The 19,414-nt window shown below is 30.8% G+C and overlaps 1 protein-coding gene across 1 annotated transcript; it reads left to right on the top strand.

Moving 5' to 3' along the window:
* Window positions 1-10,209: 10,209 nt before the first annotated feature.
* On the top strand, window positions 10,210-15,002 carry LOC100778238 (probable protein phosphatase 2C 25). Its single transcript, XM_003533868.5, has 4 exons — window positions 10,210-11,372; window positions 13,116-13,480; window positions 14,134-14,370; window positions 14,509-15,002. Exons 1-4 carry the CDS (start codon window positions 11,066-11,068, stop codon window positions 14,755-14,757), a joined length of 1,158 nt encoding a protein of 385 aa, XP_003533916.1. The 5' UTR covers window positions 10,210-11,065; the 3' UTR covers window positions 14,758-15,002.
* The last annotated feature ends 4,412 nt before the right edge of the window (window positions 15,003-19,414 follow it).

Genomic DNA, 19,414 nt, shown 5'->3' with positions numbered 1-19,414 from the left:
GTTGTTTAAGGCCAAATTGACTTCCAATCTCCCTATACCTTCAAGTTGCTCATATCCATTAAACTTCAAGCTTCATGATAAGCATCACAGACAGAGTAACTTGAACCTCTTCTTGTGAAACAAAAGCTTCCAGTTGATTTCTATTCCAACCCTCGTCCTCCGCATTAATAAAATCCTCGACCCAAAGGTTATCTTTCCTATTCAGATTCAATGGACAAAGATAATTATTACCTTTCTCCCTAAGCCATACATCTCCCCACAATTTGATCTTTTCTCCACTCCCCATCTTCCATATGTTGGAAATTTGAATTAAGTCCCCCACGCTCCAAATACTCCTCCATGTATAGCTAGGAATATGACCTAATTGGGCTTCTAGGAAACTTTGATTTGGAAAACAACTAACTTTTAGAACATGTGCAACTAGAGATTTTAGGTTTTCTAGAAGCCTCCATCCATTCTTAACAAGTAAGACAAGGTTGAAGTCATCAAATCTCAAAAACTCACACACCTTTCATCCTTCTTCATTGTCAGGTTACTCTAACTCAGTCACCTTATCCCTTTTCATGATTTATTCCTTGTCCCCCAGCAGAAGGCATTCAACATGCAATGTAGTTCATCAATCAAGGTATACGACAATAAGAAAGAACCCATGCAATACATAGGCATTGCCTGAAGCAGAGATTTAATCATTACCTCATTTCTCACCTTTGATAGGAACTTCCTAGTCCACTTATTAATCTTTCTCCAAACCCTATCCTTCACATAAGCAAACACAACCTTCTTATTCCTACAAATAAGGGAATGCAATCCAAGATACTTAAGGGGTGTTTGATTTGACTATTTTCTGTTTTCATTTTCACTAGAAATAGAAAATGGTGATGGAAATGCGTTTGGTTGAATTTTTTAAAACATTTTCAGTGAAAATATTTTCTCAAACGAACCAAAAACTGGAAACAATAAAATCTTGTTTTCAGTTGAAACCAGGGACCTCATTTTGGATAAAATGAAAACGCGGTGGCAAAGAATGTAATTTTAAGCAAATCTAAAAATACACTTTCTTTTGAAAACACATTTTCAGTGTTTTTATTTCTTGAAAGCATAAAACAAGAAGTCAAACCAAACATGTTTTCAGAATTCTAATCTTTTGAAAATGAAAATAGTTTTCAGAAAATGAAAACAGAAAATGAAAATTCAAACCAAACACACCCTTACCTATTTCAAATCCTTCTTGAACCTCCAAGATACCATGACGCATGCTATTCGACGTGTTCATACTAAATAAAATATCAAGCTTCTGGTAATTTATAACTTGCCTTGAAGTAGCCTTATAAGTTTCCAGAATATTGAAAATTCATTCCCCTCCATTTCACATAGCCAACACACCTAGGTGAGGGGAGTCCCCTTAAGCGTATATAGGGGGATCCAAATTAGGTCTAAGGGTCATTTGGTCATTCCCAAAGTGGAATTAAAAATACATTTTAGGCATCTCTAACCATCTTATTTTCTTAATTTGAATCTAATAAATAAATCATATTTTCACAAATAATTTTGTGAGTTGAAAGCCTTTGGAATAACTCAAATCTAGCTTGAAATGAATTTTTTATGATTAAAACAATAATTATGCTCAATAAATTAATTACTAATGCATATCAAAATATTTCCTTGAACTAAAAACATCAAAATTCTTAATTATAATTAAACTTATTTTCTCAAGGCTCAAAATAATTTTTAGTCTAAAAAATTACATAATTACGAAATTGTCATTAATGGGATAATTCTCATACTTTAACTTTTCTTTGACTAGTTGACTGGATGTTGCCCAAGACATTTTAAGCCTAAAATACATATTGTTAATCGTAGAATTAAAATCCTAGAGTACGTATCCATTCAAGGATATCACACACACAAAACAATCATTTCACTATTTAAAAATTTACAACATTAACTATCACAAAAACATTTGCTATTTTTAGTTAAAAGCTTATCAAGGCACAAAAATAGGGATATTACACTGGTAATTCGATACTAGTTGTGGGTGGTGGTCTTCTTTCTCTCTCCTTCCCCTTGTCCTGCATCTCTTCATCTTATCCATAGTTTCTTTCCTTCCTCTATTATTTACACTTGATCAAAAACAAATTTTCATTTCACTAAAAATAATCTTATCATGCATCTCATGCAAAACTTTGGTGAAGTGATAATTCCATCCCAATAAAATAAAATATTGAGTGAGGGAAAACCTATAAATAATAGTTGTCATACTGTTAACATCGTTATTTTTCGACAATCAAAAAATGATCTTCGATAAAGTATTGGGGATTAGTCTTTTAATAAACTATTTTGACTAAGTGTCAAAATTAATGTTTTGGATAATTGTACACTGATAGAAGAAATAAAGATTTGAAAAACATCAAGATAATAGAAAATATCAACGGTGGAGATTGAAGATACAAGTCATCAAGGATAAAGATTGGAGACAAAATTCATCAACGATGAAGATGATGATTTAATGAAAGTTATTTGGGAAGTTATGGATTGTTAGGAATTATTGTCTATAAATACTAGTTTGTACCACAGTAACAAGGATTGAAACATGTAACTCATATCCTCTTAAGTCCACGCAACGCTCATAAGTTCATGTGACGCTTACGGATTGACGGGTTAAGACAATGTTTCCAACTACCATTTGAATTCCAACATTTTACTTTTTTCATCAAATAACTTTATTTGCTTTCATTTACCTTTATTGCACATCTTCTCATTCTTTTCTCATTTTTATATTATTTTTTTTCTTTTGACAACATCTTCTCCTACTTAATACATTTCCATAGTTTGTTTGATTGTACTTGCAATCATATATTTTAAATCGAACTAAACATAAAGTTTAACACATAGACTCATGGCAAGGCCTACTTGGAGGATAAAAGGCCTTTAAAGGAAGAATTGTCGCATTCCTCGAATATACATGTGAGATTATGTTTGTTAACGAAAACAAACACAAATTTCATCCTTAACACATACATGGCAAAGCAACATTTGCCATTTGGTAATAATCCCCCAAAAAAGAAGTTGGCGAAAAGGAAAGAGAGGTTATACCTATTTTTGTGATTTGTTTGGTTTGAAGATTCGATTAGATGATTCTTCATGCATAGCCACCCAAAGAAAGATGTTGCACACTCAATTCTGCACTTAGTAACGATAGAGGTGGAAGGAAACATGAACAAGGGAAACAAAGTGAAATTGGAGAGGTTGAGAAGGACAAAAAACATTGCATATAAAATTACTTATTAGGGATTGGAGAGAGAAAGAGGGTTAGGATTTTAATAAGTGTCAACATCCAACTAATTAATGAACCAATTTATGTGTCATTCATCAAACACATAGGTTTGTCCAAACCTAGTTCTAGGCTAAAATTTAACATATTTTAATTTTAGGAGGACGAAAAACGAATGAAATTTTTTGTAGAGACTAAATCCTAATTTTGGTAATCTTACAAGACAAAAAAACATATTTTTACCTTAAAATATTACTTATGATTTAAGGTGAAAAATAATATTTTAATATAAAAAACTGTAGTGAGAATTAGGAATAAAAATAGGTTAAACTTTCCTAATGCATAACCAGTAAACCACCCTTCTGATACTAAAAGGAGTTAGGTATAGGGAAATGGATTAATCCCTCATAACTTGGCAAATCCATGTTCAAATTCCCCAGCAAAAAGGTATTTATATATTCGATGTTCAATAATGTTGTGAACAAAATCATCTTCAAAAGAGAAATAATGAGTTAACCCAAGGCCATGCATAAGACCGGGCCATTAAGGCCACTGTCCCAGCCTTCACATTTTCTAAACTTTTTACTATACATATGGAATGATGGCAATTGGCATAATGCCTTGATAAGTGATTCAATGGCTCCAATAACAAGGCCTAATTCTGTGTATAATGTATTTTATGTGTGGTGAGAGTGTTTCAATTTTAAAGCTTCACTCTTCATGCTTTGTTGTTGCTGCATTTATTTATCCGACTTTATTGCCTTTATTTTTCTTTTTTGATACATATCTTATTACCCTTGTTACTTTAATGTTACGATGCCACATTTAATTGCTAAAAAAGATAATTAACATAATTAGTAAATTTGAAATAAGAAGGCTAAAATATAGAAATACTTCGTTATCTTATTTTTTTTCTTCTAAATTGATGCCTTAATTTTTAAAAGTTCTAAAAGGATCTCTTTATATATTTAATTCATGACAAGTTATTCCTTTAAGAATATCAATCATTTTTTTTATTTTTGACACAATTTTAAACCTTTTTCTGATGGATTCAATATGTGGAGTTTGTTTCATTAGATTCACCAATGAAAATTATAAGAATCAACTCATCTTTGAAACAAAATAGACCATAAATGTAGTGAAAATCATATGAAAAATGAGTCTCATGAATAATAAGAAAAGAACGTGATGTTTGATTTTTAGATTTTCAATTTATTACGAGACTCATTTTTCATATATTTTTCACCTAGTTTATGTCTTTTTTTAGTATGAACTTTAGTGGATTTTCATAGTTTTCATATAGATGAATTTAATAAGATAAATTTCACTTCTAGAATCAATAAAAAATGTTCAAAAATAAAAAAATGATCAATATTTCAAAAGGACTAACTTGTGATGAATTAAATAAGTAAGGGGACCATTTTAGAATTTTTAAAAGTTAGATTACTTAGATGACCAATTTAGAACCAAAAAATAAATTAAGAGACCATATGTTTATTTTAGCCAAATAAGAATGTAAATTATGCAAAAAGTAAAATAGTCGTTGTAGTAATTAGTTGAGATTTAATTAGGTTTAAAATTCTTAAAATTTAGGTTATATTCGACAAGACATTTTAGTTAATTTTTAGCTTTATTTTATTAGTTGAAAAATTCATTTGACTATTCGATAATTTTTTTTAACAGCTTCTCAATAGTTTCTAACTATATTCGACAAAACTAGCTATTAGTTGAAAGCTAAAAGCTTTTAAGCTAGCTTATTAAGGTTATGTTTGACAAGATATTATTTAACTTTTTTTACTTGCTGAAAAAGTAGTGTTTTCTAAAATGCTAGCTTCTAACTTTTTATATTTTCTTTCATTTTTATCTTTGATATATTTATTCACTTTTCTTGTTATCTTTTTTTTAAATAAATCATGGTTTTGTTATTTTTATGTCATTTTATATTTTTCAGTTATTTCAACGGTTAATTTTATCAAACACTTCTAATTTAGACTATGTCCAACAAGATATTTTAGCTAACTTATACCTTTTTTTAACTAGCTGAAAGACTCGTTTATTTGCTGGGTCAACAAGCTTTCTTTAGTAGCTTCTCAATAGCGTCTAACATTTTTTAAAACACTAGTTTCTAGCTTTTATATTTTCTTTTATTTTTATCCTCAGTATATTTATTCATTTTCCTTATTACCTTTTTAACATAAATCATGATTTATTATTTGTTTCGTTGTTTTATACTTTTCGGCTACTTCACTAGCAAGTTTTACCAAATATTTTTAATTTAATAAGTTAACTTTTTAATTTCCAACTACTAGTTTCTAACTATTAGTTAACTTTTCAACTTCCAGCTAATTTGTCAAACATGTTAATAAACTAATTTTTCAACTTGAATATACAGAAATACTGAAACGACCTCAATATGCACCACTTCCAATTGAAAGACAAATTCTAGTCATTTATGCAGCTCTAAGTGGATTCTGTGATCAAATGCCATTAGATAAAATTCCTCAATATGAAAGAGACTTTCTAACTACTATTAAACCAGAATTACACAACCACTAAAAGGTGGACTAACTAGTGAAAGAAAAATAGAACTAGAAAAATTCTTAAAAGAAAAAGGTGGAACTTACTACATATGATTGATGATGAAAAAAAGAAAAATAAATATATCAAAATCTTTCTTTTTGCATTCTTTTTTATTCTATTTATGACTATATTAAAGTATTTGTTTTCATATTTGTATTATGACTATGTTCGACAAAATTAGTTGAAAAATTATCTAGAAGCTAGAAGTTGAAAAATTAACTTATTAAATTATAAATATTCGATAAAACTAGCAGCTGCAATAGCTGAAAAGTATAACATGACATAAAAATAATAAAATCAAGATTTATTTAAAAAAAGGTAATAAGGAAATTTGATAAATATACTAAGAATAAAAAAGAAAAAAATATAAAAAGTTAGAAGCTAGCATTTTAAAAAATACAACTTTAAGTAGCGTTTCAAAAAACGTTAGAAGATATTAAGAAACTACTAAAAAAACTTGTTTATCGAATAACTAAATGAGTTTTTTAACTAGTAAAAAAAGTTAGACACTAAATGAAATATCTTGCTGAATATAGCCATAACCTCGAGTGTTTTTTTAAAAGCTAATTGAAGTAGTATTTTTTAAAAATGTTGACTTCTAATTTTTTTTTATTATCTTCCACTTTTATCCTCAATATATTTATTTATTTTTCTTGTTATCTTTTTTAAATAAATCATAATTTATTATTTTTATGTCGTTTTATACTTGTTAATTACTTCAACAACTAGTTTATAATATGGTACACAAACTTATTTTAGTTACTTATTTTTCATAAAGTACTTCAAGTAACTTATGGAAAATGAGAATAAACTAGCTTATAAGTTACTATTTTTCTTCTTCTCAATTTTATTCTTACTATTTTATTTGAAATTATATTTTATCCTTTTATTCAATTTAAAAATCATCTTATCTTTTTTGTTTGCTATCTGAAAACACCTTCATATCTATTTTTAATTGTTTGAATTATATCAACTTTATAATCATTTCCTGAATTATTCTATGTTTTTTTGGCTAAAATTATATGATTAATTCATTTTCTTGCTTGATTTTTATTTTATCAATTCAATTTGTAAAAGCAAAAATCTCCCTTTTTGTTAACTAAATTCTACACACAATTGAATATGTTCTTTTATAACATTTGAATATTTATTAGTTAATTTATGAGTTTGTCTTATCAAATACTTTCAATTAAACTGACTTATAAGCTTTCAGCTCTTAACTTATAACTTATAAGCTTTCAACTAACTTATAAGATAGTTTTATGAAACATAACCTAAAATTTTAATATTTTATTTTATTTCTTTTTTTGTCTTCATTTAATATTCTTCCAAGACCGGAATGAATTGTCAAAAACTCAAAAAAAATAAATTGATATCAAGTTGTTGCAGACCTGCAATAGTTAAAAAATTTAAGAAAAAAGATGTAAAACTAATACAATGTAAACCTAGTACTCTTCAGAAATTTGTTACCATCCATTCATAAAAGGGATATAGAAACAAATTTTTTCCCTTCTTTATTTTGTATCCATCCTACCAAATAGATCCTAGTAACAACTACTTATTTTGTAGCTAGGCATGTTAAGGCATAAAACACGCATTGGGTATAGATTACAGAATAGAACATAGGTGAACCTTACTTCGGGGTTGAAAAATTGAAAATTTGACTTATTATGGGTGAGCAATGAATCAATCCCTCCCTTGTGAAATTGCCCACACAAGGTGTAAGATGTCACAACCATGTGACAATGGAAAAGAAAGAGACATAATTATTTTGGGGTATCAAATGGTCCCTGCCTCCTAGGTAGCAACCACAAACCTTTAATGCAACTGTATGAGTTAGGGAGTGGATTAAGAAAAAAGGGCCACTTCACATGCCACATGTGTACAAGTGTGACTTTCCATTCTCCTTTGGAAAACAACAACTTGCCCTCTACCCCGGCAATGCACAATTTCCCTCCTTTAATCCATCCAAACATGTTGCACAACTTATAAGCCACAACTACTCAATTACAGGTGTCCCTCCCATTCTTACTTCTTAGCCCCTTTTCATTGCACTGGGCGAATACCATAACTTGTGGCCAATGTTCATCCATGCTAATATCACCTCAAATAATTTATAATTCATGCAAAATATATGCAATCATTGGACTGAAAAATTTAATGAATCCGAACCCTTTTGGCCTACCCATTTGTCTAAGCAACAAAATTGTAGCTAGCATACAAGCAACATAGAAAATTCGGAAAATCTTTCTGTCTTTACAAACATACCGTGAGAGATATTATTACATGCAATAATGCGCTTAATTCGGTGTACTTAGAGAAGGCGTGGTGAATTTGTTAGCAAAAGTTTTCTTCATAACATATTGAAACTCTAGTTGTTCAATAATAAGTTGTTTATTTTTAATTTTTTTTATCATTAGAAATGATTTATGTGTCGTGTTAAGCGGCTTAAAATTAAATGAAATAAAATATATTTGAGTTGTTTAATTATGACATGATATTATAAAAATCAATTAATATAAAATAAAGATGTCAAAATAAATTACTTAAATTTCACATTGGAGATGATATAATTTCACAACATATTCTAATAAATTTTCCATGTTAATGAATAAAAAAATAATCTGAATGGACCATAGACCGAGCTTGGGACTTGGCAATTGAAATTCTTGTTCTTAATAAGAATAGTGAAATCTGAATAGGCCAAATTGTTGGAAGCTGGTCACCGTCCAGCAATATCTTTATTCAACCAAATGAAATTGATAGCGATTAGTTAAATACAGTAATCTTGTCAATTTGAGGAGGAAAAACAAAGTAATGGTCATTGGAAAGAAAAGAAAAAATCAAATAAGGAGAATTTGAATGAGAGTAAAGAATGGTATTTTTTTGGGTACACGAGTAAAGAAAGGTATATTAGTCTGACGAATTCTCAGTCTTTAGTTTACTTATTTTATGAGTTTTTTGTCACTGAATTTCTTAAAAATATGAAATTAATATCAATTTACAAAAAAAGTTTCACAAATATTTTTATTTTAAGAAAAATAATTATATATTATTAAATATTTTAGTAATAAATAAAAAAATGTCAAATAGTTTTCGTATTTTCAATAAATAAATTTTACTAGTATTTTTTAATTTCAATTTTATGTATTGTTAGTGTAAGAAATTTTACATTATTAATCAATAAAAATATATAATTTTTAAGATAATTATTATGCTCATTTTAAAAAAACATGGTTATTATAAGAGTAAAAAAAATTATAATATATTAAAATTCATAATTAAATGAGAATACAAAATTCTTTTATATTATAAATCCACGAACGATTTTCTCTTGTTAACTATTTATTTTTTCATTTTATAAATTCAAAATGTAACTCTCGCATATAAATTACTTCTTTCTCACATAAGTTATCGTTACTTTCTTCAATTATAAAATAAATTAATTTTCTTTTGAATTATCAATTCACAAACGATTTTTTTCTTTCTTTTTTTCATTTTATAAATTTACAATGTAACTCTTGCATTTATAACTATTAACAAAGACATATATTCCTTAGGATGTATATATTTTTTATTCCTAAATTATCTTTTAATATATAACTTTTTACATTTCTTTTATGAACATTTAAAATATAATTATTGTCATTATTTTCTTCAACTGTTTTTTTTGTTCTGTTTTACTTTTTATTTTAAAAAATTATATATAGAGATCTCTTGCAACTAGTATAAAGACTTGTTTCTCACATAAGTTATCGTTACTTTCCTCAATTATAAATTAAATTAATTTCTTAATAAAATATATTTCAGATCTTTTAAGATTTACTGAAAATTCACATTAATTCATACATTTCGAAACAATAATTTTATTAATATTCATATTTTTGAAATGTAGTAAATTTCGTCTATAATCCTATCAACCAATAAAAAACATATTTCTTTCTCATGTAAGTTATTGTTAATTTAAATTAATTTTTGAATAAAATATATTTAAGATCCTTTAAGATTTGATAAAAATTTACTTTAGTTCTTACATTTTAAAATTAATAACTTTAGTAATAATCATATGTTTGAAATGTAGTAAATTTCGTCGACAATCTTATATTTACTTTGACTTGACAAAATTAATCACATTTTAAAAATATAAAGATAAAATTTACTGTTTAAAAAATGTAAGAATTGAAATTAAATTTGACCAAATATAGAAAAATCTGAAGGCAAATTTATACTTTATTTTATCACTTTCTTCATTATATATTATCTATTTTATTATGTTATATTTCCTTTCTTTCCTTCGTGTATCTGTGTCCACTGTGCATCCCCCTATTAAGACGCGAACAAGAAAAAAAAAACATTTTCCACTACAAATTCAACAAAAGGAAAGCTGATACGCCATTTCTTCTTCTTCTTCAATTCATACTTTTAAAGTCAAACTGAGGCATAATTCAACTTGTTCCTCTCACCCCAGGTTCCTCTTCAACCTCTCTCCACTCTTTTTCAGAGACAAATTTCCCTTATTTTCTCCCATAATAAAAATTAACCAACCCCACTTTCACTTACCAAACAATCCCGCTATCTCAAATCAACCTTCTTTCAGACATAGCAAACAAACAAAACACCGTTCATCATGTACAACTCGCCAACACCATGTATTTAACCATTCTCCTTCACTATTCTTGACAAAGAAAAAAAAAACAACTCTCTCCTTTCTTCTTCTTCACTCTCTAATAGACCAGATCGTCCCATTCCAATTATTTCCCCCTCTTCAAAATTCCAATAGCATAATCCCCCATCTCTCTCTCTCTCCATATCCAACAATTTTCAAAATATTCTTATTCTCTCTCTCTCTCTTCACATCAGAATTCACACCCAATCCACACCCTGCCTCACTCCCCTCCCCACCCACCAATTTTTTCAATCAAAGTTCCAATCTTTTTCCCTCCCCATCACCAAAAATCTTGTTCCTCTCCACCTCCTCCATCTGGGTACATTTCATTATTTACCTTCTTGTTCCTCTCTTCACGTCACATTTCTCACTCTTCCCTCCACACCCACCAGTTTTTTCTTTCAAAGTTCCAATCTTTCTCACCCCCCATCACCAAAAAAACTCGTTTTTCTCCCTCTCCCCCATCTGGGTGCATTTCATCATCCACCTCTTCATTCCTCTCTCTCCGGCTTCATATTCTGGGGATCCGTGAGAGAGGGAAATGTGGGATGTTTTCGTGGCTGGCAAGGATAGTGTCGGCGTGCTTGAGACCGGTGCGGCGATATGCGCGTATGAGCAAGGATGGTGATGTCGATGACGTGTCCACCATCGGCGACGCGCTTGTGTGGGGGAAGGACCTCGAAAAACACTCGTGCGGCGAATTCTCCTACGCGGTGGTTCAGGCCAACGAGGTCATCGAGGATCACAGCCAGGTCGAGACCGGCTCCGATGCCGTCTTCGTCGGCGTCTACGACGGACACGGCGGCGCCGAAGCCTCGCGCTTCATCAACGATCATCTCTTCCTTAATCTCATCAGTGAGTCCACCTTCTCCTTTTCCACCCTTTCTCAATTCTTCATTTTTCATTAGTTATTAGTATTTTGTTTGTTAATCGGAGGTTTTGAACTCACCACCTCGTTTTTTCTTTCACAAGCCAACCTTATAACTCTAGTGAACAATAATAATAGGCCAAAAATGTGTTTTTATTTTATTTTTTATCTATGTTCTCAAAGTTCAATAAACATTTAGATTTAATTCCTTGTTTTTAAGAATTCATTATATTCCTAGAGTGTGAATCAACTGGCCCGAGATTGTTCTAGATAGTCTCACAATTAGATTCTTCGGTAGCAACTCTTAAAAATTTGGAAGGAGAGTTTTATCGTCTATAGTAGTAGAAGTAGTTACTCTTTGTATCAAAAAGATCAAATCTATCAATATTTGGACAGAAATACAAGGTTTTTTTTTAACAATAATAATACCAATATTGTGGGTACCATTGAGGGCGAGCCCTGGTGCAGCGGTAAAGTTGTGCCTTGTGACTTGTTGGTCATGGGTTCGAATCCGGAAACAGCCTCTTTGCATATGCAAGGGTAAGGCTGCGTACAACATCCCTCCCCCATACCTTCGCATAGCGAAGAGCCTCTGGGCAATGGGGTACGAATAAAAAAAAAAATTGTGGGTACCATTGAATGTTTGGATTAACTAACATAACGCTATTCCAACTTAATTAGTAGTATTATTGAGTATGAGCCATTCAATACAATAGGAGTGAGTGAACTTTGTTGCCTATAATAGTCTTATCTGACTTGTGCGGAATTGGTTTGTTTGGAGGATATTTTTTATTTTATGGATTTGTTTTGGGGGATGTGTCGTTGATTTGGGGGAGGGTTGATCAATGTTGATATTTTGGACCTTTTTGGTTGCTTATGAGATTTGGGGTCTTGGAATTATTTGGATGGACCATTAATTTGGATTATGTGCTTCTTCTGGCTGGCCGATTCTGTTGTTGGTTTCTTAGTTTTACATGCTTTTGCGGCTACGGAAACTGTGGAAAATTCAATTTGCTTTCAGGTCATAGATAGGATTAAGAGACGTGGTTTCCTTTCTTTTTTTAAGAAAAAAAAATTGAGTGGTGTTTTTAGAAGGAAATTATTATTAAAATTTTATGTGTATATATATACATATCCTAGAGATCGGACAGGGTAAATATTTCCTTTAAAGTTTGAACCTTTTTAATTATCATGTAGTTAATTAGTTATTCCTCAATTTGTCTTTGCTTTTGTGTGAGCGGGAGTTTTCCTCTTTTATATCAGTCAATGATATGCCTTTTTTTGACTTCAGAGTAAATACAGTTTTATATGGTTTGCTTTGTTGTGTAAGTGACATGGGAGAAGATGGAAAATTTGGAATGAAGATTATTACTTTATTCATACAATCAAGGCGCACACTCGATCAAGTTACCATAGTATGTCATTTGAAATTAGTGTGACCATTATATGTTGTAATTTGGAGTGCTAGGAGTAGGGTTACATATTTGAAAAATTGGCACACATAATGTGATGTGAGTAAAGGGTCATGCGAATTATTGATTTACCTACTAATTCTGGATTAATATGGTTTATGAAATTCCATATTCTCAGTTTCTGTTTTCTCTTATTTGTGCATCTTTTTACATATCCTAGCACATTTCCCCTCTACTTTTATTTATGTTGTGCATATTCTGGATACTGCATTGCTTTTGGAAGTTATTTAATTTTGTTGAAATTTAATCTAATTGCAGGGGTTGCTCAAGAAAATGGTTCTATGTCTGAAGATATTATCAGAAGTGCTGTTTCTGCTACTGAGGACGGGTTTCTGACTCTTGTTCGAAGGAGTTATGGAATAAAGCCATTGATAGCAGCAATGGGTTCCTGTTGTCTGGTTGGTGTTGTCTGGAAAGGGACGCTATATATTGCGAATCTTGGAGACTCTCGCGCTGTAATTGGTTCTGTAGGTAGATCTAACAAGATCATTGCTGAGCAGTTGACCAAAGAGCACAACGCTAGCAAAGAGGAGGTTAGACGAGAACTCAGGTCTTTGCATCCAGAAGATTCACAAATTGTAGTTATGAAGCAAGGAACCTGGCGCATTAAAGGCATCATCCAGGTTTTCTTTTTCTTTTCTCTTTAGAAATCAATTTTTGTTAATGGTTTATGTTGTTGTTGTTGTTGTTGCCTTTGTTGTTTTGTCTTTGCTTCTGTTTCTATGTAATATTCTTCCCTTGTGTCTATACAGAGGTTTTGTGCGAATTGATTTTCTTAGCAAGGTGTCTCCCAACTTCCGTTACATGGTTTTATATTTTTTTCCATACCCTTGTTTTCGTCTATATAAATCATATTTTGGAAGATCTTATTTACTGTTATCTTATGACATCAAGATTTTTGCAAGTGTTTGGGAGAACTTACGAATATAACCTATGATCTGTCCATAAGCTGTTTACGTCTTTATTTCAATAAGTTCTCCAGGATATCCTATGTGAACAACTTATGACTTGTGTAAAAACAACTTAAATCTCATTTTTCCTTTGATTATAGGAACAACTTATACACAAGCACATTTATGACAAGTACTTATTCAAAAATTGTTTTATATATGATAAACACTTAGGATAGCTGCATTCATGATTGATTCACTTCCTTGCTAATTATTGCATTTGCTCATGTAATTAATTTTACAACAATTAATGAGATGCCTGCTGTGTTGGTTGGGGTTGCTCATTGTAACATAAGTTTTCTTGTACACCCCACGACTGGGATCAGGTATCCAGATCTATAGGAGATGCATATTTGAAGCGGCCAGAGTTCTCATTTGATCCGTCATTCCCACGGTTCCACCTGCCTGAACCTATCCGCCGACCTGTGCTAACCGCAGAACCTTCTATATGTTCAAGAGTGTTAAAACCTAATGATAAGTTCATTATCTTTGCATCTGATGGACTCTGGGAACACTTGACAAACCAGGAAGCTGCTGAGATTGTTCATAACAATCCACGAATCGTACGATTCTTTTCCCACTTGTCTTTTTTCCTTCGATCATCTTTGCCCTTGGATATGAAAAGCCATTAAGTTTTTCTTATTGCTTGGTGTTTAGATAAATGCTAATAACACTCTTTAACACACTCTTTTGAACATCAGGGTATTGCAAGAAGACTTCTTAAAGCAGCTTTAAACGAGGCAGCTAGGAAAAGGGAAATGAGATATAAAGACCTTCAGAAGATTGGAAAGGGGATTAGGCGTTTCTTCCATGATGATATCACTGTGGTTGTTGTCTTCATTGACCACGAGTTGCGCGGCAAGAATGTTACAGTTCCTGATTTGTCCATCAAAGGGTTTATTGACACAGTTGGACCATCAAATTTTAGAAATTTGCGGGGATTGGAATGATCACAAGGTTCATTTGTAGCCAACAAACTTGACTGGCTGCTTCATTGGTCCAAAAGGAAGCTAAAAGAAATTCAATACTTCATTAGACATTTTTGCAACATCTAATTGTTGTTTATCTTGAACATTTCTTCTCACTTTTCAAGGGTTTTCCTTGCTTAACTTTTTTAAGTTTTAAACTATACCTTGTCTACTGGAAACACGTTTGCTGGTGGTGATAAATTAGGGAAGTCATGTTTTTCTCTTCATTGTTTACATACCGTTATAGCTTGTTTGATTGAATAATGTCGATAACGTGAACCATGGTTTTAACTCTTACTACTAAAATATACTTGTTTCTGTCCACAACTTTGGAACCCCTTTTGATAACGAGGTTTGAAAGAAATTCTCAAATGGCTTTACTTTTTGCACTTTTGGGCATGAAGCATGTAGTCCCGGTTCCAAACTATAGTTTTATTGTTTGATTTAGAATAAAGGTCAAATTTGCTTTAAGTAATTTTTTTGACATTAAATTCAAGTAAATTTCCTTTGTGAATTTGAAGCACTTCCAAATGTACTTTTTCTATCTTGGGTACTAAACACCAAGCATGACACTATGCCTTTTTTCTTCGGTCAATTTCCAAAGCATTGAGAAGTAAAGTTGTATGAAAATTTAAAGTCATATTTATCAGGGATATTAGTAAGATAGGAGAGAAAAGGGTTATACACTGAGTGTGTAAAACTTGCGTAAACAAGTTTGATGTATTCATTCAATTATAATCAATTTATATATGATAAATTTATTGACTTTTTATATAAGATTTAAATAAGTTTTTCAAAAATAGATTGTTTTTAGATTATTACCTAACATTCATTTTTTTCAACTAAATACTTAAAAAAAAATTATGTTTCAAAGTAATATTTGTTATTAGTCTCATTTTGTTAAATGATGATGTGACAAATTGAATGTCATGCCATCAAACCTTTCACTAAACACGTAGGTAGATCTGGCCATGTCATTATTTATTATTTTAAATAAAATCATATTATTATATTTCATTAATAAAACTGCTTGCGTTGCCACGGGCGGCGACGTCGTCCACCTGAAGCTCAATGGTTGCATTTGGTTCATGGACTACTTGGATGAGGAGCAACGCCGCACTATCACGATGAAGAACTCCTCCATCCTCCTCTGCTATATGGTGAACCTCATCGACTCCCTCGACCACATCGACTTTTGCAACGAGGTCTCCGCCATTGCCCGACTCAGCGACAATGCCCTCCTCCTTGTCGACGCCATTGAGGGCATCCACATCTAGACCCGTGTTGTCCTTTGCCCGTGCTGGATCGAGCGCCTCTCCCCTACCTCGTCCTTAACAAACTTGACCGCTTAATCATCGAACTCAAACTCACTCCCTCAAAGGCCTACATGTGCCTTTTATGAATCGTTCACAAGGCCTCCAACAGGGATTCCCTCCTCGCTAACACCGACACCACACCAACGAGACCCTTGAGGACTATGACGATAACGAGGATGTTTTTCAGCCACAGAAATGGAATGCTATATTCGCATCCACTTTAGATGGTTGGAGATTTGGGTTCCATGATGAGGAGGACGGTGTGTTGGAGCAGTTGGCAGTAGAGGACGACGGTGACGCAATCGAGAAGAAAGGGAAGAAGGAGAAAAAGGGGAAGAGGAAGAAAGAGATTTTTTTAAAAATAATAAAAAATAATGTGACATTGATGTGATTTGATGACATGACATTTCGTATGTCACGTTATCATAAAACAAAAAAAGACTAACGGTAGATATTACCTTGAAACAAAAAAAATTTCAGGTACTTGAAAAAAATGAACGTTTAAGTAGTAATATGAAAACAACCTATTTTTTAAGTATGAAAAAATCATTTAAGCCTTCAAATAATTATCTTAAAATAATTCAAATAATGATTTATGATTAAATAATAATATAAAATTACAAAATTATTTTATAATATAAGTGCATAGGTATTAAACTCTAAAAATAATACTACCTACTTTGGAAGATTCAACTTTTTAAACTTCCTCATTTATACAATTCATATTGTCTCATTTAGATTAAAAAGACTACTAATTAAATAAAAAAGACATTATATTAATATGCATTTAAAAGAGAAAGAATTATTAATAAAAATAATATTTTTTAAAAAATATATAAATTCGTGACAAATTTATTACCGGTATTGTTATTTTCACAAAATATTCAATAACTTCGCATGTATTAACAAAAAAAAAAGATGTTTCGATGAGGCAAATTGACCCAAGGAATCACTTTTACAAACTTTTTTCGAAACTGAGTCTGTTTTGAAAGTAATTACTAAGGAGGTCTGTTTTCAAAGCTTTCCGTCATTACTGGAAGCGAAACATCACGTGGTAGGGACAACATGACATTCGTCAGTGGGGTTGACGAAACAGGCACCCATCACGTCACGGCAACGGTGGGTTTCGCTGGTGGTATTAGCGAAATAGGGGTGAGAGTTTCGCGGTTGACGTGGCACGCATGCAGTGGACAAACAAGAAAAAATATATACTAAAATTAAAAAAAAATTTAAAAAGGAAAGAAAAAATATATACTAAAATTAAAATATTAACATAATAAATGAGAATTAATTTTCCTGAACATAAATGGAAAGAAAAAATATTAACTCTCATTTATTATGTAATTATTTAAAATTAATTTAATTATTATGTAATTAAAAAGAAAAGAATTTGTCATGCCTATTTCGCCAACCCACATGTTATTTCGCTTATAGTAATGACGAAGAATTTTGAAAAAAAGATCCCTTGATAATTATTTTCAAAACAGATTCTCCAAATTTTTTTGTAAAAGTAATTCCTAGAGTCCTTTTGATGATTTATCAAGAATTTGTACCCAAAGAAACTTTGGTATCGTACATTGTCTGCTTCATTTTAATCCTAGTGGAATTCCATTCCAGCCCACTGTCTGTCATCGATCAATTAAACAAAATACTTTTCCGTGCAAATGGTAAGTTTTTATCATCATACTATGCTGTGATTTGTGAATGAATATAAGGATTCTGTTAAGACCACACACTCCTTGCTGTCAATTTTCTTGTGTCAGCTGTCACTCTATCTAAAATTTATGTGATTCTCGTACACACTCCTTGCTGTCAATTTTCTTGTGTCAGCTGTCACTATATCTAAAATCTATGTGATTCTCGTATTTGAGAGATGGCAAATGGTGATGACGGTGGTGGTGACTTATCACATTTCCCTAAGATAAGCTTCCACTTTAATGTTAGAGAATCAATAGATACTAGGTACTTATTTAATAAATTTACGTAAAATATAAAATAAATTAATCAGTTCAACATTCAATATATTTTTTAATCATGATATTATACTAAATTATCCTTGTTAAAAGCAAATATTAAGTACACATGATCAACTTTCTCTTCTATCATAATTTATTTCATATTCAAAATTAATTAAGATTTAAACCTTAAACTATTTAATTAAAAGATAAAAGTCACTTTTACTTATATCAAGTTGGTTATTCAACATTCAATCATTTGGTATTTAAATATATTAAATTTCATATAAATAAGATATTTGTTGGTATGTTATTTAGTAATGATGAATATTTACTTATATTTTAAATAATATATTATTTGGTAAAATAAAATAGTACAATAATATCAATTATTTTTTATTTTTAAGAACTTTCAATTTAATTGTTAGATTATTTAATTTCATGTTCTACATAGTGCGTGTCTGGTTAGACTTGAAGAACACATGTATTATCACATTTTGACGTCCAATTTATAAAAATGACGCAAATATACTAGTATATATAATATGTTTAAATATGACACATGTCTATCTTTTCTTCACTTATTAAATTATAAGTGGTGTAAGTACAAAAGTTTTAACACTTAGTTCAATTGATTACGTCGGTTTTTTTAATTTTATACACATGCTTCTAATTAATACCAACCACACATAGTGAATGGATTTATGGATGATTAAGCTCAACTTATCATTTTATTTTGGTTAATGTTAGGCAAGTGACTCTTCATTATTCAGTTGTTTGTTCTGCTTTTGTTATTTCTGGTAAGTTACATTGGGCAAATCCTTGGTTCTTATCCTAACAAGAGACTCTACTCCTCCTAAATTGTATATATTAGCCCTCATTTTCACGAATTCATCTTTCTTGATACCAATTTTCTTTTATACTTTGTTACCTCTTACAGCTAAATCGTGAGCTCCAATGGCTTGTGATCTCAATCTCTTATCCTGTGTGGTTGGTGAACTTGTTCTCTAATCTTCATACGTGGCAAGTTGTTATTCTTCTGTACGGCTTCATTGTGACTCAAGATGGTGGAAACTCATGCTGCCCATATGACCCATTTTTTTAAAATTTCTTTAACACATATAATCTATTTTTTTAATGATCGTATTAAACTCATATAATCTATTTCTTTAACATATGAATTGTGAATGAATGATCGTATTAAACTCATATAATCTATTTTTTTAATGAAAATTGCACTGCAATAACTTTCATTATGTTATCACATGCAAGGTTGGCCAAATATCAATTATTATATAAAAATAAAAGATCGGTCCGTGAACAACAATGACTCCTTCGTTCACAGAACAATAAATCAAAATACATACC

This window comes from Glycine max, chromosome 9 (assembly GCF_000004515.6).
Source record: "Glycine max cultivar Williams 82 chromosome 9, Glycine_max_v4.0, whole genome shotgun sequence".
In the NCBI taxonomy this organism is placed as follows: Eukaryota; Viridiplantae; Streptophyta; class Magnoliopsida; order Fabales; family Fabaceae; genus Glycine; species Glycine max.
This window is presented reverse-complemented; position numbering and strand designations above follow the sequence as displayed.

Bases quoted from the DNA above. Each gene is read 5' to 3' on its own strand.
- LOC100778238 (XM_003533868.5), top strand. From the start codon at position 11,066: ATGTTTTCGTGGCTGGCAAGGATAGTGTCGGCGTGCTTGAGACCGGTG. The intron at 11,373-13,115 runs GTGAGTCCACCT...ATCTAATTGCAG, and splicing joins TCTCTTCCTTAATCTCATCA to GGGTTGCTCAAGAAAATGGT. The intron at 14,371-14,508 runs GTACGATTCTTT...TTTGAACATCAG, and splicing joins TTCATAACAATCCACGAATC to GGTATTGCAAGAAGACTTCT.